Source organism: Salmo salar, chromosome ssa22, assembly GCF_905237065.1.
Source record: "Salmo salar chromosome ssa22, Ssal_v3.1, whole genome shotgun sequence".
NCBI lineage: Eukaryota > Metazoa > Chordata > Actinopteri > Salmoniformes > Salmonidae > Salmo > Salmo salar.
Window position 1 is genome coordinate 23,081,941 of NC_059463.1, and position 27,767 is coordinate 23,109,707.

Sequence of the window (27,767 nt, forward strand, 5' to 3'; positions counted from 1 at the left end):
TATGATTGACAGTATGGATAGTGGAACTTCTTTTGGCAGGGGGAGAGCGTGACATGATCAACAACTACAAGCATAAACAAAAGTCCTAGGCTATTTATGATATATTTTAGGGTTTGGATCATATATATATTTAATATGCACATGTCCTAAATTTGAGATGTGGAGCAGTTTTCCTAGCGTGGATAATGCTGTAATATACACGGCACCCCTTTGTCTGCTGTTTTTGGTTTCGCCCAAACTTGGTTCAGATTTGAGTTATTTTCTATGGCGTCTGGTTTACTCTATCGAAGGTGAAGGTCCGCTCATCTCCGCCAGCATTCGCTGTCAATGGCTTTCAGGACTTATTTTATTTGAATGTCTGGGCTTTTAACACTTTCGTCCAAAGAAACCAATAATGGATATTCTATGGATTTTATGGATAATACCCACCGTTATAGCTGTAGAAGGTAAGAGCATGTTTGAATTCCATTAAAAAACGTCTTGCCGACGGTGTTGTAGAGTTTCTGATCACAGCACGTTGAGTGGTTGACTGGTTGTAACGACACAAATCACACCTCTGTCATAGAACGTTCCGGGGACTACATTGTGGCAAGGCGCTTCTTTGATTTTTGAACTGAAATAATTAACACTAGCTTTAATGAGGGTTGCACCGAACATGCCCTCATCCTCTCAGGTAACCGAACGTAGGTTATCGTTTGTTATGAAGGACATACCATATGTTTATTAGGCTATTGTATGTCATTGTATACATGCCAAGTCAATACATCTCTAGGTTTATATAATTTCAAACAGTTCAATCTTCAACACTAAAGTAAACGTGTTAGACTACTTTATAATGCAGCATGGATTTTCCTCTTGTCTGCAATTTGTAAAATAGCAGCATGAACAACCAACAACAGTCAGTAGGCGATACATTTCCTGAAGATGATTGTGTCTAGTATGAACAGTTCTGTATTTGATTAGCGAGGCATCTGTTGTATAGCTTAATCATTTTGTTGGAAATGGAAGCATCTAATTGTGCTGTGCACTGGCCGGAGCACACAGGTTTTTCTTGTGAATGATGATGAGCAGCGTGTTCAGTGGCACAATGGAACAGACTTCATGAGAGCAGAGCGCTACAGTAGCCTACCAATGTTTAACCACCAAGCACTATCCCCTTTTCATTGAAAATTGGGCGGTAGGTTGATTATCTACACTTCAGTTAATGTGCTATTTTGGTGTGATGATTTGTCACAGAACACGAGTCTTGTGATTGCTTTTGAAGGGATGAGTGTTGGCGGGTTAGAATGAGGAGAGCCTACCTCTTACATACCGGTAGGATACCAACCACAATGTAAATACGTTCCCAGCAAACATAAATATATACATACTGTAAACCAGGGTTCCCCAACTGGCGGCCAGCGGGTGGTTTTATTTGGCACCCAAAGTTTTCTGAGCTAAATATATGTATTTATATGTATTATGAATTTACATTTTTATTGTTAGACATAAGAGGAACACCAGGAAATCGGCTCCAAGTGATTTTCATTTGGAAAATATGCTCCCAAGTATTCCCACGCATAATAGAGAGGCACAAGGGTTGAAATTATTATGTTTTAGTCAAATATTATATCAGTTTGGGCTTCTTGCGGTCACTTTTTTGTAAATTTTTTTGTAATTATATTCTGGCCTTGACCCTAAAAATCGGCATGCGGCTGAATCAAGTTGATGATTCCTGCTGTAAACCCTACTGTACTTAGCCTACCAAGTGAATAAGAAGCTGATGCTATCTTCATGTAGCCTATAGTAGTTTTTGAAGAGAAGTGTGCTCCACATACCTTGATAGTCCTTTAGAGTTGATAAATAAAAGTTTGGTTTATTTCAAACAGCATATCATTTAACTGGTATATTGGGAAAGGATGTTGCCTAAATTGTTACATAGGCAGGCCTAAATAAGCCTGTGGAATTTGTACTTTCCAGTTGACATTTATAGTTGTAGAGTAGGTGGGCCCATACACATATCCAATGTTGTGTTCCACTGGCAAAATAAATCAATATTTACATTTTAGTGATTTAGCAGAAGCTCTTATCCAGAGCAACTTACAAGAGCAATTAGGTTTAGTGCCTTGCTCAAGGGCACATTGACAGAGTTTTCACCTAGTCGGCTTAGATTCAAACCACAGCGTCCTTTTCGGTTACTGGCCCAACGCACCTAACCTCTAGGCTACCTGCCGCCCACTATATGGTAGTGTTTAGGCCTCTGTGTCTGAGCGTAAGAATTTTCACACTGAACATTTATACATAATAATTGTAAAATGCTATAAACAACTACAATTGTTTAGTTGTCTGATTACATTCTTTCAATGAAAATAGTAGATGATTTTGCTTGTCATAAAATACCAACCTATATGTATATTTTTTAACATTCACTGTAATTAGTAGTTGACGATGCTTAGCATTTGGAAATATTTTTTCTGTCCTTATTCAAAATAAAAGTTTTACCTATAAGAGAAACACTGTTTGCAAGACCCAGGGTCTAGGAACCAGACTCATGTGCAATTTCTAAAATAATTTCAATATTATAAACAATGGCTTTGTGACCTAGCAAATATATATATATATATATTTTTTTTATATATATATAATGTTTTTTATGTGTATATATATAAACCTGTCTTGAGCTGCTATATTTTCAATTATATGTTATATTGTTATAACAACTATATTGTTATCATGAATTCATATTATTGATATTATTATTATTATAATTATTTCAATTACATTATCTATTATTTTTGTTTACTATATAAACATAACTTAATTCAGTGAGGATTGTTTTCTACATTTTACTGGAGATAAATTATCTAAGGCCAGACTCTACCTATACATGTTCCGGTTTGAGTTTGTTCATCATAGCTGTTCATTTACATTTTCACTTCAAATGAAGAATAAAGCTTGAATGGGAAAAGCTCATGGGTGTTCGCCTTTATAAGGTCAGTGATAGAATGGAGTTCTTCTCTGTTAGCAGTCTTCGGGCTCTAGGGTCATGAGTGAGGTGGAACCACAGACAGTAGGATAGAAGCTGCTTCATGACAAATAATAACAGACCAATGTATTTTAACCAATTGCGTTGAATAGAGTGGCATGCTGTTTTCTCTTTCTGGAATGTAAACGTGGCTAGATGACGTATGAGACTGCAACATATATTTAGAAACAGCAATAAAAAACAGGCCTTTGTTTTGTATTGTGCAATGTGGCAGGCTAATACACATACTATGATGTCATTTAGTAGGCTTATTTTATCAAGAGTTTTCTATTTTATTTGTGTCGCAAGCAATATATGTCATTAATGAAGCTATTTATTTGGCCATTCTCTTTCAGAATACATTTATTTCTTGGTCATTTACAATGTAATACAAATATCTGCACGTTCAGACAAAGGTTGCATGGAAGAAAATGCTATTTTCTTTCTGAAGAGACAATTAGGCTAATAGTTACTCCTTTTCATGTTTCTGTTTACGTAATTGAATAGTCATTCATTACTATTCAACGTCACTGACGACACAAGTATTGATTGCCGAACCCATATTTCTCAAGCAATATTAGCCGGGCAACACTATTGTTATGTTTATTGTATTTCAGTATCGTGACTGGTTGGTCTCATCCCCAACCCATCACAGGCCCCCCATCTTACCCTTTGTATCACCCTAGCCGATCATCCAATGAAGTTGCAGGAGTAGGCCACGTATGAAAAATCGAGAGTTGAAAAAGAGGTCACTGCAGCCCTTAATAAAAAAAAAACAACACGCGACAGAGAGGAACGTTGAAGTAAATCGTATTGACGGCTCTGATGTCATGATGTCAGAACATGGTTGCTTTGGCGAAGGTTCTTCTGTCGGGTTTTATAAAAAATAAACGTCCAAGTACACACATAGTCATTCCAGCACATCTCTGAGATCAAGCCTAATGTTGGTCATTGCATCGTGATTTAAAAAAAGAACAGATATTTTTGGGTGTTTTGATGTATCATTTTAATAGCTAGCTAATAAGTATGTATATCTATAGTAATTGTATAGCCTAGCAATTGAAGATAATATAAATAGCTATACTTTTCTGTTTATGTTAGGCTAATTATTTAGCCCTACGTATCTTTCAATGTATTGGACAACATAGATTGTTTCATGCTTTATCTTTTGTTTGGCGTTTCTTGGACATAGCAGGTGAACTTTCTATTAATGACAGGTGATATTCTTTCAGCTACAGCTGTAACGTCTGCTTCCAGCTCACACTCTCAAACACATACATCCTCTGAACGCAGCTCACTCTCCAGATCCCCATCACCTGAATTCTGATCACCTGTTCACACACCTGTATGTCATTTAAACACACTATTTAGTTCAGTTCTTTGCACCCCATCATTGTGAGGTATTGTTTGTTTTGATACATATTTCTATTCGGAGCTCTGTTTTTTCCCCCGTATTAGTCCTGTGTATCATAGTTTTGGCCATCTTCACTAACAATGTTTTTTTTTGCCTATTCCCTGCCTGTACTTTTGCCTATCAGATTTCCTGTCATCAACCTCTTGCCTGATCTCCCAGACTAGGTTATTAGCATTTTTCCCTGCCTGTACTGTTACCTTTTTGGATTCCCTGTGTATGACCTTCTGTCTGCCCCTGGACCCAGCTACCTGCCTCCTCCTGTGGTCCTTTACTAAATTAACACCTGCTGCGCCCTGCACTTGAAACCAGCACTCTGTCTCCCATCGTACTCATTACAACAGCTCTAACAACCATAGATGCAACCATTTAACCATTCAGAGTGGTTAAATGTTGAGAGTGATGTAGCTAGTTATCTTTTAAACCAAAAGACAGGGATGCTGTTGGGCTAAAATACTGTGGATTTAATGCAAGCCCCTGTTGATATGAAATCTTCTTGGTAGGCCTATGGTACATTTTTGCAGGCAAGCTGTAATAAATGGAATCGAGGTGCTCAGTAAGATAACTCCTGTTATTCCAGCAGAGCCAGGTAGGCTTGTGTATTTATCTTCTCATTCTGTTTACCTTTGCATCAGCTGCAGGTGCATTACTTACCTCATACCAGGTGTATCTATGGAGCGCATCATCATCAACAACAACAACAACAACATTTATCTCACAAATCTTACCAGAGCTGTCATAAAGTGTTTTCATGGAAGTATGTGTAAGCCCATTCACTCTTCATGCTATTCAAGGTCAGGCATAGTATTATAAAATCTAGTCAGTCATTGATTGAATTAGTTAACCACAAGGCTTTTGGCTGTACTAGACCTTTGGCTCTCTATATCTGATTGTGTATCTTATTACCCTTCTATCTCTGGACTGGGTAAATACTGGGTAAATAATGGACTGTAAAATAAAGTAACCAAAGTTTGAATAAACACGGTTTATTGACTACCTTTTTTGTGGAGTTATGATAATTGTAACAAAGTGAAGCCATTTAATTCAGTGTGAAATCATGATTTGTATTTAAATTCAATCGTCACACAACATTTAAAATTGCACAAACAGTCAACAGTATATACCACCACTTCTCTAACTCGTACCTCAATCATTTGTGGGTTTAGATAACTGACAGTTGTAGAGATGACACCATGGATGAGTCACTGTAGAAGAACTTGGGATCCAGATTACATATCTAAGGAAGGGAGTTGTTTTTTGTTAGTATCTAGTGAAAATGTCAGAGCGATATCTTAGGGCGCTTTCAGATATCCCCTTATGATCAGGATCCTGGAACGTTTGATACCCTGATCCTCACAATAAAGCATGTGTGAAATGCAAATGAACCCTGGCTGAAACAAATCCTGAGTACCAGGTATTGTACTCTTTTGCCCGTTGTAAACAAGCTAGCTTGTTAACGTCATGTAGAAGGTGCGTCTTGCTAATCGTACCATGAAACGGTTATTTTCAGGTCTTGTGAAAGCAAAATGTATTCTATAGAATTCTCACAAATTTCTTATGTGAAAACACCCTTAGAGATAGTAAGCAGCCCCAGAGGTTTGTCTGCCATAATGTGGTTGCCTCCTCCAATAGGCTACAGTGGAAACCTGAGAGAAAACAAAGTGCTTTCAGTATTTCATTCTTTGTTGTTCTGTTTTATCCTAAAATGTATTTTTTGTTGTGTGTTGTTTGAAGAGAGTTATGAACATTTGCATTTTGAGTCTGCCAAATTCGTATAAACCTGCTTTCAAATGTAAATTCAAAAGTCCCATTTAATTTGTACTTGTGTGGGGACTGTAAGTGTTTGCCTAACATGGAGGCGTGATGGTTTTTGAAATAGTAACAAAAGGCTATGAGAGGAGGGCTCTGAAATGGGATTAAATCAAGGTCAAATGAGCGACCATACGCAATCCTGTGTTTTCTCAGTCTACCCAATGAGCAGATGCAGGGAGCTCGTCTGTACACCAACCACCACAGTAGACTTTAACAGAATCTGCCTCTATTCAAGACCTAATCCATGCTGCCCAGGGCCCAGGCATTGTCACCTTGCATGCTAAATTTCAATTAGTGCTGGTACCAGTTGTTTCACTTGAGGTTGAGTGTCACATTTCGGGGACATCCATAGGCTACCTTGTGGATGAGTTTAATGCCGGGGTATCCGAGGGGCTCAGAGATGTTGGCCGATGGCGAGAGGGGATGCCAGTTTCACAAAAACGTGTTCTCTCTGCATGGGATGACATCATTATGGCAAAATTTTGAACTGCCGTCTTTTGTTACGTGCGTGTATCAGTGCCTCATTCTCCATCCATGTTCACTACACCATTTGATCATCAAGAGCCAGTCAGTAAGAGCCTGCCCCCTTTGGTAACATACCATTTAAAACAACTTTCAACATTCTTCATTAATTTCCGTCTTTTGCTAGATAAAAAGAATTCCAAGCAACAACTGTTGATTTATAGTCATACTTTGATATTTCTTAAGTTTACATGAAACCTTGTTTAGATGGAAACATATATTTTCAACCTCTCCCTCAACGTGATCAAGACAAAGGAGATGATTGTGGACTACAGGAAAAAGAGGACGGAGCACGCCCCCATTCTCATCGATGGGGCTGCAGTGGAGCAGGTTGAAAGCTTCAAGTTCCTTGGTGTCCACATCACCAACAAATTAACATGGTCCAAACACACCAAGACAGTCGTGAAGAAGGCACGACAAAACCTATTACCCCTCAGGAGACTGAAAAGATTAGGCTTGGGTCCTCAGATCCTCAAAAGGTTCTATAGCTGCACCATCGAGAGCATCCTGACTGGTTGCATCACTGCCTGGTATGGCAACTGCTCAGCCTCCGACCGAAAGGCACTACAGAGGGTAGTGCGAACGGCCCAGTACATCACTGGGGCTAAGCTTCCTGCCATCCAGGACCTCTATATCAGGTGGTGTCAGAGGAAGGCCCTAAAAATTGTCAAAGACTCCAGCCACCCTAGTCATAGACTGTTCTCTCTGCTACCGCACGGCAAGCGGTACCGGAGCGCCAAGTCTAGGTGCAAGAGGCTTCTAAACAGCTTCTACCCCCAAGCCATAAGACTCCTGAACATCTTGTAAGATGGCTACCCCCCACCCCCTCTTTACACCACTGCTACTCACTGTTGTCATCTATGCATAGTCACTTTAACAACTCTACCTACATGTACATACTACCTCAACTGACCGGTGCCACCGCACATTGACTCTATCGGTACCCCCCTGTATATAGTCTCGCTATTGTTATTTTACTGCTGCTCTTTAATTACTTGTTACTTTTATCTCTTATTCTTATCTGTATTTTTTTGAAACTGCATTGTTGGTTAGGGGTTCGTAAGTAAGCATTTCACTGTAAGGTCTACACCTGTTGTATTCAGTGCATGTGACTAATACAATTTGATTTGATTTGACTATTCCCAATATGCTTTTTTTATGGCTTGCCTCAGGATGGTCAACTGTGCACAACATAAACTCAGTTGGGAAAATACAATTGAATAGTTCTAAGTGTAGAATTTCAACACCAACAGGTTTGTCAACACTAGAGGTACTGTGGAATGTGGAGAATTGAGCACCTATGCTTTACATTAAATGGTGTTCTTTACTGAGGATCACTTGAATTATTGTTCTTGGGTTTTGTTTTTCTAGCAGTGGATAAAGTATAGGTGTGATGTTCTACCCTAGGGCCATAATTGTTTTAGCCTGTGGTCAGAAAATGTGTTTGTTCTAAAAGTGAGACAATCTAGACACTATGACTAATGCACCTTTTTTCAACCTAACATTGTATGGCACTGTTAGGGATTGCAGTGCCCTGCACTAATATTGGCACCCTTGGTAAATATGAGCAAAACGGGCAGTGAAATGTTTTTCTTTATTGTTTATCCTCTTGGTCTTTCATTCAAAATATTCACAAAAATCTAACCTTTAATTAAAGTAAAATTATTGAAAAAAATTATACATTCTTATCATAAAATAAATATTTTTCCCTTTGCCAAGATAACAGCTATCAGCTCTGAGTCTTCTCCTATAATGCGTAATGAGGTTGGAGAATACATGGCAAGGGATCTGCGATCATTCCTGAATACAGAATCTCTCCAGATCCTTCCGATTTCGAGGTCCACGCTTGTGGACTCTCCTCTTCAGCTCATCTCACATGCTTTCTATGGGGTTTAGGTCAGGGGATTGGGATGGCCATGGTAAAACCTTGATTCTGTGGTCAGTGAACCATCTTTGTGTTGATTTTGAGGTGTGCTTTGGATCATTGTCCTGTTGGGAGATCCAACCACCGCCCCGTTTAAGCTTCCTAGCAGAGGCAGTCAGGTTTTGATTTAATATCTGCTGGTACTTGATGGAGTCCATGATACCATGTATCCTAACAAGTTGTCCAGGGCCTTTGGAAGAAAAACAGCCCCACAACATCAAAGATCCACCACCATACTTCACAGTGGGATGAGGTGCTTTTCTGCATGGCTATCTTTCTGTCTACACCAAACCCACCTCTGGTGTTTGTTTCCAAAAAGCTCTATTTTGGTCTCATCTGACCATAGAACCCGGTCCCATTGAAAGTTCCAGGAACATTTGGAAAACTGTAGGCGCTTGAGTCTGTTGTTTGATGACAGCAAAGGCTTGTATATGGCAACCCTCCCAAACAACTTGTGGTTATGTAGGTGGCGTCTGATGGAAGTTTTGGAGACTTTCTGACCCCAAGACCCAACTAACGTCTCCAGTTGTGATCCTTGGAGATTTTTTGGCAACTTGAACCATCCTCCTCACTGTGCGTGGGGTCAATATAGACACACGTCCTCTTCCAGGCCGATTGTTAACATCTCCAGTTGCTTTAAACTTCTTAAGTATTGCCCTGATAGTGGAAATGGGCATTTTCAACTGTTATTTTCTTCTAGCCATTTCCTGATTTTGTCCAGCTATACAACCTTTTGTCGCACATCATTACTGTTTTCTCGGGTCTTTCCCATAGTGATGGATGACCTTGGGAACTTGGCCTGTGTGTCACCTCATATTTATACCCCAGTGGAACAGGAAGTAATAATTGTGACAGACATGTTTTGGAGAAAAATATTTATTTCACATTTATTTATTTCAATAATTTTACTTCTGTTAAAGGTTCGATATTTGTGAATAATTTGAATGAAAGAAGAGGATAAACAGCAAATACAAAATTTTCACAGCCCTTTTTTTCATATTTACCAAAGGTGGCAATATTATTTGGGGGGCTCCCGAGTGGCGCAGCGGTCTAAGGCACTGCATCTCAGTGCTAGAGGCGTCACTACAGACCCTGGGTCGATTCCAGGCTGTATCACAACTGGCCATGATTGGGAGTCCCATAGGGCGGTGCACAATTGGCCCACCATCGTTAGGGTTTGGCCGGGGTAGGCCGTCATTGTAAATAAGAATTTGTTCCTAACTGACTTGCCTAGTTAAATAAAGGCCAAAAAATAGTGGAGGGCACTGTATATTGAAGATTAGTCAGATTGATTGCATAATTTCTGAGACAGATAGATATAATTATCATGTTGGATATAATTATATTATCTTCCAAGCTTCATACTTCTCAACACTGAATGTCAAACAGAATGTGGTTGATAATTAGTTCAGCTAATGATGTTAGAGTTGCTACACAGAGGTAAGGAGTTTATTCAATGGGAGCACAGTTTCTGGCCAGTACCTCATCCCTGTGGGCTATATCTTGTTATTTTGAACTGTATAAATTCAATAGAAACTACAAAAGCAACCTAATGTGTACCTTTACAGGTATAATATTGTTATACCAATTGTTCAGGAACCTAGATTCAGGATAATGTTAATATATAGTTTAAATGTTTCAATCACAACTTCTTGATTTACAAATAACAAACTCCCAGCATATCACATGCTACACTAAAAACTCAAGATGATGAGCTCCCTCCTTGTTGCCTGCATTGTTATGCATATTTGAAAGCATAAATCTCACAGCTTCTATACCTTCATTTGAATTGAGCTCAGAGGGTAAATGCAGCTGGTGTCAAGCCAAGTGAGGAGGAGCATACCCTGAGAGAGGTCAGACCTGGTCTCCGAGCTGCCCTCCATATACACCCCAGGTACTGTGCCACTGCCTCGCTGAACGGGCCCACAGAACACAAACCCAGCGGATTAGTGTCTAGCTCTCAATGTCCCCGGGAGCAGAGCCCATCGGCGGAGACAAAGAAAGGCTGATTGCGTTGTCATCTGCATCACAAAGGGAAGCCTTTTCCACCTGAACCGTTGCCTCTGCTGCGCTGCACATCCTCTCTATCAGTTCCTCTGGACCCACGTGACATCTGCCTTTTGTTTCTCTCTCTGTCTCTTTCTCTTTTTCTATATCTCAGTTTTTCTCTTTCTTTCTCGCACACTCTCTCCCCCCCCCCCTCTCACTCTCGCCCCTCTCTCTCAGTCACCGCTGTCTCTCCAGCGGTCGCCATATCAGCAGTGTGACGCCTCCCTCAGTGGGGACAGGGCTCGCCAGACTTTATGTAAGCTGCAGCAGATATGACCGATTTCAGCCCCCGTCGGTTGTAATGGGCCCAGCATGGGTCATCGTTTTCCTCTTCTGAGGGAAGCACACTGTAACACTGGGTCTCCCCCCTGCCCTCGCCCTCACTGGCTGGCTAGCCACGGTGAGCTGCTCGGTTCTGCTCTGCTCCGCGCCAATATGCAGACACACAGACAAAGGTCTGTTCTGGCAGGACAGGAGTAGTGGATGACCTATCTGTCTCACTCTCTGGTACAGACAGAGCACCCTGACATGATTTCCAGTGAGCTGACTGAGTTTTATCTGATTAGTGTGAGCTGGGAAGGACCTGGTGTCCTGTAACAGATGATGCTTGTCTTTAGTTATTGTACAGGGAGGTTGAGCACCAATGTGTAATGGTACAGTAGAGCAGATGTACTGTGGGTTGTTGCCTTCTCGTGGGATCAGCACTCTAGTTCCTACTGTACATGTAGTTCTATTGTGAAGACTCAACGACTCTACCTAATGCTCAATATTTACGTATGTACCACACATGATAACTACCCCCTATGGTCATGCAATAATTGTTGATTTTTCGGGAATCAAATACCTGATATTATAGATAGCTAATCTGAGGACAGTACATTTAAAAGGCAAAAAAAGAGAGAACATTATTATAAAACCGTTATTAAGTGTGATACGGGAGATTTTTGTTGGTATCTAATTGCATTAGCCTAGTGCAAAGGGAATTGACGGAGATAATGAACTGATTTGGCCCGTGGCTGTGACTTGACTGCATTCAGAGAGCAGGAGCTAATGTATTGTTGTTCCCAGATTAATTCAGATACAGTATAAGTCAATTGTAAAACCTCTCAAATGCTCAAAGGGCTCTAATGTAGCTACAGTGCAGACGGTCAGATTGGTGAAAGGTACTGTAACATCAGGGGTATCAACCTAACTCTTGGCTGAAATTACACAGTGTTAGATGTGGCCACAGAGGCGTGTTGTACTGTAGACAGTTAAAGAAGCAGGGGCCATTTTGATAACCTGGAATAGTAAGAGACGAGAGCAGCCAGGAGGAGAGAAATAAAGTGCTAAAATGGACAGAGTGGTAACTGCACTTCTTCTTAGCAGTTAATCGGCTGTATTCCAATTACTTAGGACTGCCCCAGGCCAGAGGGGCTAATTTTCTGCACAGACTTAGCCCTGGTATGCACACATGGGTTTTACCTTTACCTAGGGGTGGCAGGTGGGGTGTGATGGACTTTACGGCAGTTTTGCTTTGAGGATTTAAGATGGCTTCAGAGAGTTTTCCAGATTTGACTTTTTCTTCCATTCATATCGGAGCTTAAAGAGAGTCTCTCTCTCTTTCTTTCTCTCAATATTACTGTTATTCTTTCCGCCTGTATTTAATACCACAAAGCTATTCATATTGATAGGAATTCCTGAGTTTGATCTGCAATTACCAAGAATTCTCATATATTTTTTAACCCAATCAGAAATGGAAGTCATTATAGTGGGTTGAGGTAATCACCTCCTTTTAGAATTCTCAGACTCCTCCAGACAACCCCATATGGAGCTCCCTCATCAATCTGCAAAGGCTTAAAGCCCTAATCAATAGCACAAGCTTAGCAAATATTTAACCCTTAGCAACATTATAAGGATAACATCAATGAGGGGTCATTACAATTTCCCTTTTAATAGCTTGTATGATAAACACTCCATTCGACAGAGTAAGCACATGGGCATTTGCTTAATCAACTCTCAGCAAGGAGGTTCAGGATGAGGCCGGTAGGCAGCAGGATCTGTCAGACGTGCAGTCGTAATGACTCCCACTGAGGCTGTAAATTCATGTCTTGCACTTGTTCCAACCCTTTATTCATTGTTATTTTACCCTAATTTCTACCCTGTAGGAAACACTACCCCTAAAACTCACACCACGTTTTGAGAGAAGCCAAAGACAGAGCAATACGTGTCCCCTGGGCTCGATGAAACCATGTCTATGTCTTAGGGATCATTGTAGCCATGAGGTAACACAGCCCACTGAAACAGGAGCACAATATAGGGATTTGAGGAGTGATGACTATTTTCAATACCTTCCTCAGGCTCAACATTTCAGATAGTATTCACGGTGGATCATTTGGAAGGGCAGCTGGGAAATCCATAGAGAATCTCAGGAGGCCTGCTGTGGCTGTGAAATCAATGCAGCGATCCAGCCGAGAGTGTTAAATGAAATGAATAAGTCATATGATATGGTTAAATGTGTAGAATGTTATTATTCATGTGGACCAAACAACTTTATCTGCAGATAACGCAAGCTGACATTTATATCAGTGGAGCACCCCTTATACCCACCATCCATCAGTCCTTTTTAAGTTAACAATAGCCATGGCTCTTACGTGTTGAGTTGTGGACTGAATGACAAGGAAACAACTCTTGCAGGAAGCTTTTACAAAAAAAAAGGATATCATACAAACAGGAAACAACTGGTTTGGAACCTAGAGACACATTATTGTGTTATTTACAGAGCACTCACATACTTCTGATTAAAACTGACAGTGTATTTTATATTTTCTCATGAAATGCCCTCAGGGAATCAGTATGTGTATCAATTTCATAGTATACACAGGTGGAGCTAATATCTCTTTACAAATATGCTTATAATTTTTACTATAATGATTAGATTGTTTTCTCATGTCTCAACAGAGCTTCATTACCAAGAGTCCTGCATATGTAAATCTTACTTTAAATAGTTTAGCCTGGCCTCTTCCCAAACAGTACATTATTTCGCAAGCCATTGGTGTTGTGTGGCATGCATTGCATGCAAGTGTAGTGACTGTATAAGTCCCTTGATGGACTTGCTGTTAGAAGCCTGCCTCTTGGAGTGATTGAAAAAACATGTTTGGGGTTAGACCTGTGTCCCTGTCCCTGCACAGTTTTGACAGGGTGCATGTCAGAGGGGTTGGCTAAACCCACTCCGTACCTGCCACCGCGTTGAGTGATGGCATATAGGTAGCATTATAGCTCCTCCTCCCCCTCCCTCCTCCCACCCCTGGCTGAACACAACCCTGCTGTCAAGTAAGAGGAATGAGTGGAGACTCAGAGAGTACCAGGCTTAAACCCTTACTCTGGCAGCAGCACAACTCCCTGGACATATTCAACTGTTTTCCATAGAGTGTTACCTCAGAATGTTACTTCACTTTATTACAGTATGATGCTTAGCCTCAAAGAGTATGGGAAAGCATGGTTGAATACTGTAGTGTCATGTGATTTAGCGTTGCTGCCCACAACATAAACCAACAAACCAATAGATTATGCAAAAGTATTTCTTTTTGGTCTTGGTGATTATGGTAAGCTGTCCTACTTTTTAGAAATAGACATTCTAAATCTTATGGTGGTTTTCCTGTGGACAGACAAGCTTCTGGCATTTGCACAAACTCAACACGCCTATGTTCATACTCACAAATATACACATACGCTCACACACTCTCCTTATGACTAACTCAACACCTGTCTACAATGCTTTTTTGGGCATTATGGTGTTAGCATGGAAGGCAAGAGGTCTGGAGCAGGATTAGGCTATGTGTGAACACAAGGCCGGATTAAAGCTGCTCTTTTAACTCATATTTTGTCACCTAACGTTCACACTTGTCAGTTAGTCACCACACTCCCCACGCACTGAATAGTGAGTGACTCAATTAAAATATATATTTTTCACCAAATATGTATACCATCTACATCATTTGAGACTTTGCAATGATGCTTGGTTGTAAGTTTTGTTTATTTCATATCCAAGTATGATTTCTGCCTCAGTCTACCAAACATACTGTTGAAGTGGAGTGTTGATGGATATGTCTTCACAGAAAGCTTTTAAAAGCAATGACAAACAGGCCCTGAATCTGTCAATTTGTGCAATAGACTGCCAATTTCAAAGCCCATTTTGTAACGGCCTTAAATAAGTACATACTCACTCTCTCTCTCTCTCTCTCTGGCAACACATTTTATTTTATTTTAGTAGATATGTAAATGCAGTTATATAAATGATCTGAACATTGTTGCAGGGTATTATATGTTGCTTTATCCATGCAGTGTAATTGCGTGCCATTGCAGCCTAGTGTGAGTCTGAGCTGAGGAACCACTGTTGCATAGTTAAATAGCAAATGGAGCAGCTCATGAAATATTGAAGGACATACATAGCACAATGACTTGCATGGTGAGAACATCACCAACATATAGACTGGTAATATGGCTAAGATTCAGCAGCCCCCTTAGTTGCCGACTTAGCTTTCCCCAGACTCTTCTGAATGTTGACGTTACTGAATAGACTTGACAATAATGATTCTATGGCTCGATTGAGAGTATCAGATTGAGGATTCGAGCTGGCTTAAGGTTAGTACTCTCAGTGATTGGGGACATGAGACATTTGACATAGATATTCAAAGCCTCTTTTGAAAAGCTAATTTAAACGTGTTGTCTACACAGCCATGTATGACACTTAGCCTATTTAGTTAAACAGCCTCCTATGGATTAGATTAGACATGTCAGTTATGTGAGGTTTCTTGACATCCCATGAACAGTACTGTGGCAACTTGGTATATACAGTATTGATACAACACTGTCAAGGTTCAAATGTACCGGGTACGAAGTGGTCTAGTGGTTTCTGTTATTCAGCTTCATCTATGACTACAGTTTACCCAATACAATGTATATTTCCAAGTTCAAAACAGTTAATGGATCATGTTCCTAATGTATTTGTCAGATTGATGCCAAAGCCTTTTGGCTGCAAACTCTTAAGGATTTAAAAAAAAGAATGTGTATGTTAGACATGCAGTAGACAGCTGTACAACTAGAATCTCCATCAGCATCAATAATTCAATTAGACTATGCCTGATTTATTAAGCAACATATGACACATTACTGGTCTTACAAACCTCATAATGATTTCAAGAAGTCTAGTCTTGCAGCTAAAACATTTCAGTAACTCAATTGGAAAAAATGTCCTGGAGCTTTTGATCAGATTGTCATTTGGCTGGATGATAACATTATTGAACACTTTTAGTTAACCCTGATGTCCAGAAATGTTCTGACAATGACAAAGGAATTGTGTTCATTCATTTACGAGTAATTCAACTTTCATGGAATGTCCCATTGGAGTTCTTGGAATATTTTCACATGGAAGGTTCTCAGAAAACGGGATAAATCAAGGTTGGAACTTAGTTGGAATAATTGTTGGGAAAGTACTACGTGCCCTGTAACTGGCACTCTGACTCAAGTTTCCATTTCAGGTACTGCATTTCAGGAAGTGAATGCCACTCAAGGAGAGAAGAAAGATGAAAATATGGGTTTGGATGTTTTCATTGCCCAACTGTGGTTAGTTTTAGAGAATCACAACATCTAATCCTTCATCCGACAAAAGGAGTGTATACAACTTTTCTGGTGTCCCACTCATGTTGGCTAGCTGGAGGGCACTTCTCAATGGCCCACTCAGAACAAAAGGATCTGCACTTCAAAACAGCACGTTGGCTGCCATCTTTCTCTCCTTCTGTCCCAAGTCTGTTCAGTGAAAACAGCAGTTTCAGTCTCCTTGAAACAGTATTTTCTTCCTCCACCTGTCATCCTCATGCAAATGTGAAATATTAATAGCTTAGAAGTAGGGTGGAAATCTCACCACAGAGAAAGGCATTACCTGTCACTCTGTTTTGCATTAGGACTTCATCAGTGCCAAATGATTTAAAGGGCTTTTGCTCAGTTGTCAGGCAGACATGATTGCGCCTGTGGCCATAGGGAAACATATGTGCTCAGTTTAAAGGCGGCATACAGGGCCAGATGTGTGGGTTGAGTGGTGTGTTTTTCTCACACTTGAACGTGTGTCAAAGCCAGTGTACAGCTGTCTGAAGACTGAAGAGTCAGTCAGGCTATCTCAGAGTGAGGAGGAAGGAGGTGAGAAACAGGATGTCTAATTGAGCTGGTTAATGTGCTGTCAACCCTACCCATGATAAAGGTAAGCTATTAGTGTTAGGTTAGTAGTGAGTGCAGAACAAAACTACAGAAAATATGGACGTTCTGTAAAGGAAATCATTGCTTAACAGTATATTTAGATACTATTGGCAGAAGTGCATCGGCTGTGATTTACATTTTACATTTTTCTTTACATACTGTAGGAAACGCTGCATGCAGTGGGGCTTACAGGTGTAGGATGACAGTCCCCCTCTGCTTCCACCAGCTATAGTCCAAGCTCTAGCTCCAGATCCAGCTCTAACTTCAGTCCCTCCTCTGTGTGTGTGTGTGTGTGTGTGTGTGTGTGTGTGTGTGTGTGTGTGTGTGTGTGTGTGTGTGTGTGTGTGTGTGTGTGTGTGTGTGTGTGTGTGTGTGTATGAGGGAGGGATGCAGAGGAGGGAGGGTGGTGAACGGGGGGAGCATCTGACCCCCCTGCCAGGGAGTTTAAGACCAGAAGGGGGAGCTCTCCTCTGGGATTTAGAGGGTGGATGCAATTTTTTCAATCTAAAATAAACATCAGTCTTTCTTCTAAACTAAGCTAGAGATGTTTTTATGGCCATTTTTCGTCTACATGGCCATTTTTCGCCTATCGTCTACACTTGATGCTAGCTAGCTAGCTAAGCTAACGTTCGCAAAGCTAGCTAGCTAGATAGCTAAATATTATAGCTAAAAAAGCTTAGCTTGCTGCTGAAGAACTTGCTAAGACTATGTATGTAACGAACACTGAACAAAAATATAACGGCCGCACGCATGTTTGAGCTCATGCCAATAACGGCCGCGCGCATGTTTGAGCTCATGCCAATTTTCCAGACACAAGACTGAATCAGCTCTTATTCTCTTCCCATTCACAGTAGAAGCCTGAAACAAGGTTCTAAAGACTGTTGACATCTAGTGGAAGCCTTAGAAAGTGCAATATGACCCGGCAGACACTGTATACTGGATAGGAAATCACTTGAAAAACTACAAACCTCAGATTTCCCACTTCCTGGTTGGATTTTTTCTCAGGCGTTTGCTTGCCATATGAGTTCTGTTATACTCACAGACATCATTCAAACAGTTTTGGAAACTTCGGAGTGTTTTCTATCCAAATCTAATCTAATTATATGCACATTCTAGCTTTCGTGCCTGAGTAGCAGGCATTTTACTTTGGGCATGTTTTTCATCCAAGCTACTCAATACTTCCCCCCTTTCCTAGAGAAGTTAAACAGCATGATCATTACACAGGTGCAATAAAAGGCCACTCTAAAATGTGCAGTTTTGTCACACAACACAATGTCTCAAGTTTTTGAGGGAACGTGCAATTGGCATGCTGACTGCAGAAATGTCCACCAGAGCTGTTGCCAGAGAGTTGAAATTTCATTTCTCTACCGTAAACCTCCTCCAATGTCATTTTAGAGAATTTGGCAGTACGTCCAACCGGCCTCACAATCACAGACCACGTGTATGGTGTCATGTGGGCAAGCGGTTTGCTGATGTCAACATTGTGAACAGAGTGCCCCATGGTGGCAGTGGGGTTATGGTATGGGCAGGCATAAGCTACGGACAACGAACACACTTGCATTTTATCACTGACAATTTGAATGCACAGAGGTACCGTGAAAAGATCACCCATTCTCTTGTTTCTCATGTTTCAGCATGATAATGCACAGCCCCATGTCTCAAGGATCTGTACACAATTCCTGGAAGCTGAAAATGTTCCAGTTCTTCGATGACCTGCATACTCACCAGACAATCATCCATTGAGTATGTTTGGGATGCTCTGGATCAATGTGTACTACAGCGTGTTCCATTTCCCGCCAATATCCAGAAACTTCGCACACCCATTGAAGAGGAGTGGGACAACATTCCACAGGCTACAATTAGCAGCCTGATCAACTCTATGTGAATGAGATGTGCTGTGTTGCATGGGGCAAATGGTGGTCACACCAGATAATGACTAGTTCATGTTTTTGTTCAGAATATACTGTATACAATTTAGAGGTCGACCGATTAATCGGAATGGCCGATTAATTAGGGCCGATTTCACGTTTTTATAACAATCGGTAATCGGTATTTTTGGCCACCGATTTTTTTTTTACACCTTTATTTAACTAGGCAAGTCAGATTAAGAACACATTCTTATTTTCAATGACGGTCTAGGAACGGGGGTTAACTGCCTTGTTCAGGGGGGATTCGGGGATTCGTTTTTGCAACCTTCTGGTTACTAATCCAATCCAATGCACGAGGAGCCTGCATGGCAGGCTGACTACCTGTTATACGAGGGCAGCAAGAAGCCAAGGTAAGTTGCTAGCTAGCATTAAACTTATCTTATAAAAAACTATCAATCTTAACATAATCACTAGTTAACTACACATGGTTGATGATATTACTAGTTTATCTAACGTGTCCTGCGTTGCATATAATCGATGTGGTGCCTGTTAAATTATCATTGAATCATAGCCTATTTCGCCAAACGGGTGTTGATTTAACAAGCGCATTTGCGAAAAAAGCACTGTCGTTGCACCAATGTACCTAACCATAAACATCAATGCCTTTCTTTAAAATCAATAAACAAGTATATATTTTTAAACCTGCATATTTAGTTAATATTGCTTGCTAACATGAAATTGTGTCACATCTCTAGCGTTCATTGCACGCAGAGTCAGGGTATATGCAACAGTTTGGGCCGCCTGGCTCGTTGTGAACTAATTTGCCTGAATTTTATGTAATTATGACATAACATTGACATAACATAACTCGTAAGCATTCATTCAGACAGCACTTTCGTGCGTTTTGCCAGCAGCTCTTCGCTGTGTTTCAAGCTGTTTATGACTTCAAACTGGGTGGGTACAATTTGTGGAACGTTCCAACAGGAATCTATTGCAAAAACTTCGTAAATAACAAGGTTGCAAAAAACAATGCATACAAAGTTGTATAGCGGCAGAATAAGGTACCGGGTAGTGACTGGTCTATTTCATTGCGTTTTTCACTCATCACGTTTATTCCGAAAAATGTCTGTCCTCACTCTGGTTGCCTATAGACAAATATTAAGAATAAGCTACGTGGTGAGTTGATGCCTTTTCGGCAGCTAGTTAGCTAGGTTTGTATGCGTTGCTACTTTGTATGCGTTGTTGGTTGGCAACCTTTTACTTTACGTTTTTTGGAACAGATTCCTGTTGGAACGTTCCACAAATTATACCCACCCCTTCAAGCCTGTCAACTCCCAAGATTAGGCTGGTGTAACCGATGTGAAATGGCTAGCTAGTTAGCAGGGTGCGCGCTAATAGCGTTTCAAACGTCACTCGCTCTGAGACTTGGAGTAGTTGTTTCCCTTCCTCTGCATGGGTAACGCTGCTTCGAGGGTGGCTGTTGTCGATGTGTTCCTGGTTCAAGCCCAGGTAGGAGTGAGGAAAGGGACGGAAGCTATACTCTTACACTGGCAATACTAAAGTGCCTATAAGAACATCCAATAGTCAAGGTATATGAAATACAAATCGTATAGCGAGAAATAGTCCTATAATAACTACAACCTAAAACATCTTACCTGGGAATATTGAAGACTCATGTTAAAAGGAACCACCAGCTTTCATATGTTCTCATTTTCTGAGCAAGGAACTTAAACGTTAGCTTTTTTACATGGCACATATTTCACTTTTACTTTCTTCTCCAACACTTTGTTTTGCATTATTTAAACCAAATTGAACATGTTTCATTATTTATTTGAGGCTAAATTGATTTTATTGATGTATTATATTAAGTTAAAATAAGAGTTCATTCAGTATTGTTGTAATTATCATTATTATAAATTAAAAAAAAATAATAATTTTAAAAATCGGCCGATTAATCGGCAGCGGCCTTTCTGGGTCATCCAATAATCGGTATCGGTATCGGCGCAGAAAAATCAACCTCTAATACAATTAAATAAATATATCATGTTATTTCAAAACATTAACAGTAAACATAATGATTTATAGGTATACCATAGCTAATGTTAGTTAACTAATGAGAAGCTGATCTCTGCTGGATGCGTTCACGTTTAGCTCGTCCGGGTTTGTTGCTGTTAGCTAGCATATGGACAAGCAATACTGCAGTAGTCAGACATGACACGAATTACCAACATAGTTCTATTCTTCACGTATTTTTGCACTACACAATAAACGTTTATGAGAACAGTCAGCCCTCGAAAGTGAGCTCGCAGGGATTGTAGCTAGCCAGGTCGTATTGAAAGCTGGCTAGCTAGCTTCATCCTATCAAACCTGGAGGCTGTCAAATAAAAACACATATTTTCACCAATGAGTAAAATAATGTGTTCAAAGATAATCCTCTAAGAGATAATCCTCCAAGAAAAACAATGATCCCAACCTCGTGTCTCTATCATAATCCGTTCAAAGGTTTATGGAGTTTTTACCCTTGTAGGATGGCCAGAAATTATTCTCGAATCCGCAAGACATAAAACAATATAGAGGTAAGATGGATATCGATTTTGAGACATGACAAGTAGAATTTTCATATTTTAGTTATTTTTCTAAGATTTCACACAAAAAACTGTATCTCTGTGAAATGTCAACAGAGCACTGAGCATATATATGGTTTTCTCTCAATAGAAATGGTGCAAAACAAGATTTGTGGTAGTGTACCTCTTTGTTCGAATTCAAGAAAAAAAACTGCCATATCTAAAGCCTCACACTTTGATGTCAACCCGGGTTGGGCTGGCCATGGTGGGCTAGCTCAAATTGCGTTTCCATTGAATCCAGAATATAGAAATGATGTTGCTAGCTAGCCAATGTGACTGTGCACTAGCTGGCCAATGTGACTGAGTATATACTACATTCTATATACTATTAGTTCATTTTTGTATACTGTAAACGAACAGTATGTTTTCAGTTGAGCGTACTAGCTCTTTGCCTGTCTACCGGAAGTTGATGCTGCTGCTTTGCAACCTCTTGCTAGCTAGTTAGCATAACAAATGACTAGTTAGACATTTTCCGACTTCGCGTGTGTTCTTAAATTCAATGTGGATTGCCAGAGTGCGCTCATAAATTCAGAACGTTGTCAGATTGTCTGATTTTAAATTCAGAGCGTTTCGCTCTCAGAGCGCACACTGGACACTTTTTTTTAAAAATTTTAATTTTTTTTATTTCACCTTTATTTAACCAGGTAGGCAAGTTGAGAACAAGTTCTCATTTACAATTGCGACCTGGCCAAGATAAAGCAAAGCAGTTCGACAACATACAAAAACACAGAGTTACACATGGAGTAAAACAACATACAATCAATGATGCAGTAGAAAAAAAAATAAGACTATATACAATGTGAGCAAATGATGTGAGATAAGGGAGGTAAAGGCAAAAAAATGCCATGGTGGCAAAGTAAATAAAGTATAGCAAGAAAAACACTTGAGCCGAGGAGTAGGGTTGATTTGAGCGTTCTGACTTTACAACTGCAGTCAAGCACCCAAGCTAATGTTGGCTAGCTTGCTAGCTACTTCCAGACACAAATGAGACCACACTGACCATTTTACTCACCCTAGCAGAGCTGCTTAGGCAGTTTTCATGTTATCCAGAGCATTGTTGATTGTAGCTGTGCTGCTGGCAATAATTTAATTATGCTTTTTTGCTGACGTTTACTGACACCGGCCATATTCAACGGCTGTTGAGCGCTCGTAAATTCATTATTCTGCGCTCTAGTACACTCAGTCGCGAGGGCTCTGAAATTGGAGTAGATAGCTGGAGCACATTTACGAAAGCACCCGAATGTCCATTGAGAAAGCACAACGACTATAGCATTTAACTAAGCTAAGAATGACGGGAATAATCAAGTCAATAAACGTTGGGTAGTTAGATAGCCTATAGTTAATATACTGGCATGTTTGATGTATAAGTAGCCAACTAACATACCAGTACATACTGCTGTAATGATATGCTATGTGGTTCGTAAGGACAGCATAGCTAACAAATTGTCAGCTAACATAATGTGTATGGTAACTTATTTGAAAAGTCATTACTGTATTACATTGCTCAACATTTTCTTAACATTTGTCATAATTAGTTAAAGCAATGAATTTGTATCCGCTCTCATTGTACTTCGGCTGCATATTTTCCGCCATTTTCTTCAAATCTGAAAACGATGTGAAGCCACGCCCATTTCCAGAAGAATTGCATTATTGGCCCTAAAGTATGGAAATAGTGTCCTCTGCGTGTATACTTCATATTTTGGTGAATTTATTAAGACATCTGGGAGCTTTTGGCATACTAACTATATCCATACTATGACCAATAAGCATACTATATACTCAATTCACGTCACAAATAGTATGGTTAGTGTGGTTAATATGAGTATTCGAACACAGCTTCTGTTTAATTACAGACAAAATCTGCGTTTTTCAGTAGGTCTCCATTAGTGTTGCACGGCATATCTAAACTTCTGTACATATCTAAACTTTTTCGATACTAGAACATGAAAAACAGTTTGGTACCATCATTTTTTACTTTTTGTACTTCTGTAAATTGTTTCTCATGGATCAAGCCTGTCTATCAGCCTGACTTGCCTAGATAAATAAAGTCTCTATCATGTCTGTCCCAAAGATGATCCTATTATCATTACTGATTAAAGAGAAAGCGCATATTTTCTATAAAAGAACAAATAAAGGGAAAGGGGGATACCTAGTCAACTAGAGCTACTTCTATGTAAATTTAGTTGATCAGTACAATAAAACAAATCCCAAATGTAAGGGAAAGAGATTGTCATCTGTAGACCCATAAAATCAGCCTTAACAGGCTCAATAACATGCAATGCATGCACACCTATTGAATATGCATTTACCTGTATTGTGGATAGGCCTAGGCTACATCTTGATTTACCCAGTTTATCAATAGCGATTTACCATTCAAATAAATTATGACCATTATGTAGTTAAATTGGTAAAAAAAAGTCTTATTGATTGTATGACTGTATAATGAATTAATGCATACATGGCTCTCTCTGAAAAATGTTGATGTAAAAAAAATCAAATGTAATGATATTGAATTGAAAACATGCCCAACAATTGAACAGAGCAGTAGCTGAGTTTATCTGTCTGGATCAAGTGCCATTCTGTGACTTTGGCTAATATGCTTATTTTTTTTGCCGTAGTATTGTTTTATCATTTCGGTATCACTTTGTTATTGAGTATTGTGATGTATCGAGTATTGTGATACTAAACCTGGCATCGGTGTCGAAGTCAAAATTCTGATATCGTCTAGTCTCCATAGCGACGAGCCGTAGTCACCTTTATGTGGGGCTTAACGACTGTTGTGATCAGAACTCAGCGGTGGGTAAGAAGCATTGCTTATAGCTGTGCTCTCTTCTGTCAGCATCATACACCTTTGACAGAGAAAGCACAGAGGATAATTCTCCCCGCAGTTCTCTGACTCTGAAGTTTTATAATTCTAATCCAGTCAAAGTTGATAACAGCGATGCCGTTGCTCATTTATACCTGTAAACGTGGGTGGCTTGGCGGCCCTGCAGCCACTGCCAACAGCAGTTTACACGGGTGAGTAGGAGTCTAATGTGATTTTCACCTTGACAAGGTTCCTGGTGTCCTCCATGTTTGTCAAAACTATCTGACAGTCAGGGGTTAAATCTCTTTACTCCTCCCCTGCCTCTCTCTCCCATCTCCCCCGCTATCTCTCCCCTCTCACTCTTTCTCCATCAGGGCCATTAGTCTCAGCCACCTGTCAACTCAAGGCAGATTGTATATACAAGACGCAGGTCTGGGAACAGGGGGACTCTCTGCAAACAATAGTCAAATGGTTGGAAAGAACAATCCTGTTTTGGATATAACAAACGGCCTTTCCCTGTCAGCAAGGCATTTAATATTCTAATTATTCATGTGGTTCTTGGCAGGCTGCAGTCAAGCAATGCATTACACAGGCCCAGGATGTTTGGTACCAGAGCTGTGTGCAGGAAAATCATGTCTAATCGTTTCATTGTGCAGAGAAGTCAGCATCATCTGATACTATCATACAGTTCCCCCCAGTGTCTAATGATGGTCCACTAACACATCAGGAGGCTCAAGCTATCTTGCCAGATATTGCAATAGGTCTGTGTAAGGTCATAGTTGAGCATTGGAGGCAGATGTAAATGCTTTATCAGAGGATATGAAGTGCATCACTATTTGTAATTATCAACATTACAGGCAGTCGGGTGAGGACAGAAAGGAGGTTTTACTTAACATTTAATCTTTTCACTTAAACATGATGTGCCTGTATGTTCAGTTCAATTAACATGTCATGGACGTTCAGCTTCCTTCATCTCACTGAAACATGCATACTGTGCCATTGTGCACAACTGTGTTGTGTGCTAGCACAACAGACCAGGGGGAATTCAGCAACATTGCTACTCAGAAGAAATCTTGCATAGGTAATATGCCAGAGACTAAAGTAAAGATTATTGAATCCATGTAGGGCTGGAATTGATGTTGGACTGGGAGTTAAGTTGACTCAACTGTGTGTCCTGGAGGACTGTCTATGTTTCCACTGGCGATAATCCAGCACAAGCACTGTATGGCCTACTGGCCTGCAAGGATTATATATGCTGCACTTGTTGTTTCACTGCTCTACTTACCCCACTGATACTGTAGGATTGTATAAGAGAGAGTGCATGAGAGAAAGAGGGTGAATGTGAATATGACAAGGGCTGGAAGATCCTAAGATACCACTGTGATTTATTCTCAGCATGTTCTTGATGTTTCCTTTCCTCAAGCTTTTTAAGTGACATGTCTGGTCAGTTAACGTAAGGATTGGTCAGAGCAGGAGCTACTTTAATGTCAACAACTGCCAGATTGGCTGGGGATTTGGTCTGTTGTGTGTCACGAACCGGCTCGAAGTCCGTAACAAAAAGGGAGACACCGTGGAGATAAGGAATAACAAAAATATATGTATTAACTGAAGTAACGTAACTACAATGAACAATGGTGTGTGTAATCAGTAGTGTAAGTGAATGGTTGCATGCATAAATGTGATAATGAGGGGTGTTGAAAGGTGCCAAATCAAACAAACAAACAAACAGACAAACAAATAAACAAATAAACAAAATGGCCACAAAAATGCCACAACCAAAATCTAACAGTGTGTCTGCATGGAGAGTCTCCTCAATGAATGGGGAAGAGGTGTATTTATCACGGGACACGCCCGGCCCAGGTGTGTCCCATGTCGCTGACGACCCTCCCAGCTCCGCCCACCGACATCCTATTAAGGAAAACAAGAGCAAAGAGAAAGAATTCGGCAGACAGAGTGGGAGGGTCGTCACTTAATTACCACTTCATATTACCCACAACTTGAAGTAAACACAAACACGGACACTCTTATCATGCTCCAAGGACAAATCGAGTTAATCTACAGATTAGTGCCCAGATTTGATCATTAGAAGCCCCAATGGCTGCTTTTATGAAATGGAAGAGGAAATAAAAACTTGTGTGCTGTGGGGCTGGATCTTGATTGTTTAGCTTCCAGTCCGCCGGGACCTCTTCTCTCTGGCTATCCCCTCGGGTGTCTCCTGTCAGGCCTGACACAGAGCCCATCTGCACTGGCTCCTGGCCGTCCTCCAGAGGCTGTCCTCCCCTCCCTCAGCCTGTCAGGGAGGTGGAACCCCAGGTCAGAGGTCACCTGCTGGAAGCTGCCACATGGTTCACAGTCTGAAAATCAAATTTTGAGTTGCCCCTGACACAACACGCCAGATTCATGTCCATAACAGGCCACAAAGAGGCATGGTACTTTGGCTTTTTGGATGTTGAGTGATGTAGAGTGGTTAAAGTACCTGTATGCTAATGACTGGATGTTGTTCTTTGTTTAAATGTGCATCTCTAAATAGATTTAATGGCCTGTTCATCCTTGTGCATGTGAATATCCACCACAATCTAGCTATACTGTTATTCATAATCAGATAGATTGTCCTACCTATGTAAGTAGCATGGCTTTAGGCACAGTCGATTACAATTGCCCTACCATGTGAATCTACAGTGCCTTGTACGGCACAACTCTTTAGGGAGAAATGGCTAATTCAATTGGATTGCTGTGTTTCAAAGGTGAAAATATAACCCACGTCTTTACATAAAATAATCACATAATCAACCTTGCTTTGGAGAGAGAAACACATTACCCACCACACACTCAGTCTGACTCAATCGCAGTCAGATGTGGTCCCTGATGGCAGGTAAGACACTGAGTTACACACACACACACACACACACACACACACACACACACACACACACACACACACACACACACACACACACACACACACACACACACGTGATGGTATTCTGACCCCATTTTAGTGCTGATTGTTGGATCATAGCATATTTCTTTGCTGCTTAGATAGAAAATGTAATGGCTGCCTTGAAAGCAATATTACAGAGGGTCTGGTTTGATTACATTGTATATATTTTTTTGATATACATCACACCCCACTATTTTACAGTGTCATTTCAGGGCAGTCTTCTCACCTTGATAACCTGAAAGGCTCAGCAATGCATACTGTGTCATGGGTGGTTTGAATGAAATCCATGTACTTTAGTGAACCTCTGGATGATGGGACAGCCAGCCAGAGATGGGAGATGGGAGCGTAGCCATGGAGAATTATGTTTTTTTTAGCAACTGCCATTTGACCTTAATGGGTCACAATCAACATCTTGTTTATAGGAATCAAGTCAACAACAGGTAAAGTGATAGATTACACGCTGTAAATTGATGGGATTTAATCATCAGAAAGGTGCGTTTGAAGTAAGGCACATCCGAGACTAATATATTTTGGGGTGTAAAAATGGTAAATGGATTACCTGAGAATTAAGTATT

At 40.4% G+C, this 27,767-nt stretch overlaps 1 protein-coding gene across 9 annotated transcripts in view; it reads left to right on the forward strand.

The window, feature by feature from the left end:
• The first annotated feature begins 242 nt into the window (after positions 1-242).
• The window catches only part of ephb2b (eph receptor B2b), a 171,504-nt gene continuing 143,979 nt past the window's right edge, over positions 243-27,767 (forward strand). For 5 of the 9 annotated variants that reach the window (XM_014166649.2, XM_014166653.2, XM_014166651.2 and 2 more), the window contains exon 1: positions 254-446. In XM_014166649.2, coding sequence (XP_014022124.1) covers positions 395-446 — 52 coding nt within the window. In that variant the 5' untranslated portion in view covers positions 254-394. Of the gene's footprint in view, positions 447-27,767 lie in introns of all 9 variants that reach the window. The other 4 variants (XM_014166655.2, XM_045705126.1, XM_045705124.1 and 1 more) reach the window with 3 other exon arrangements.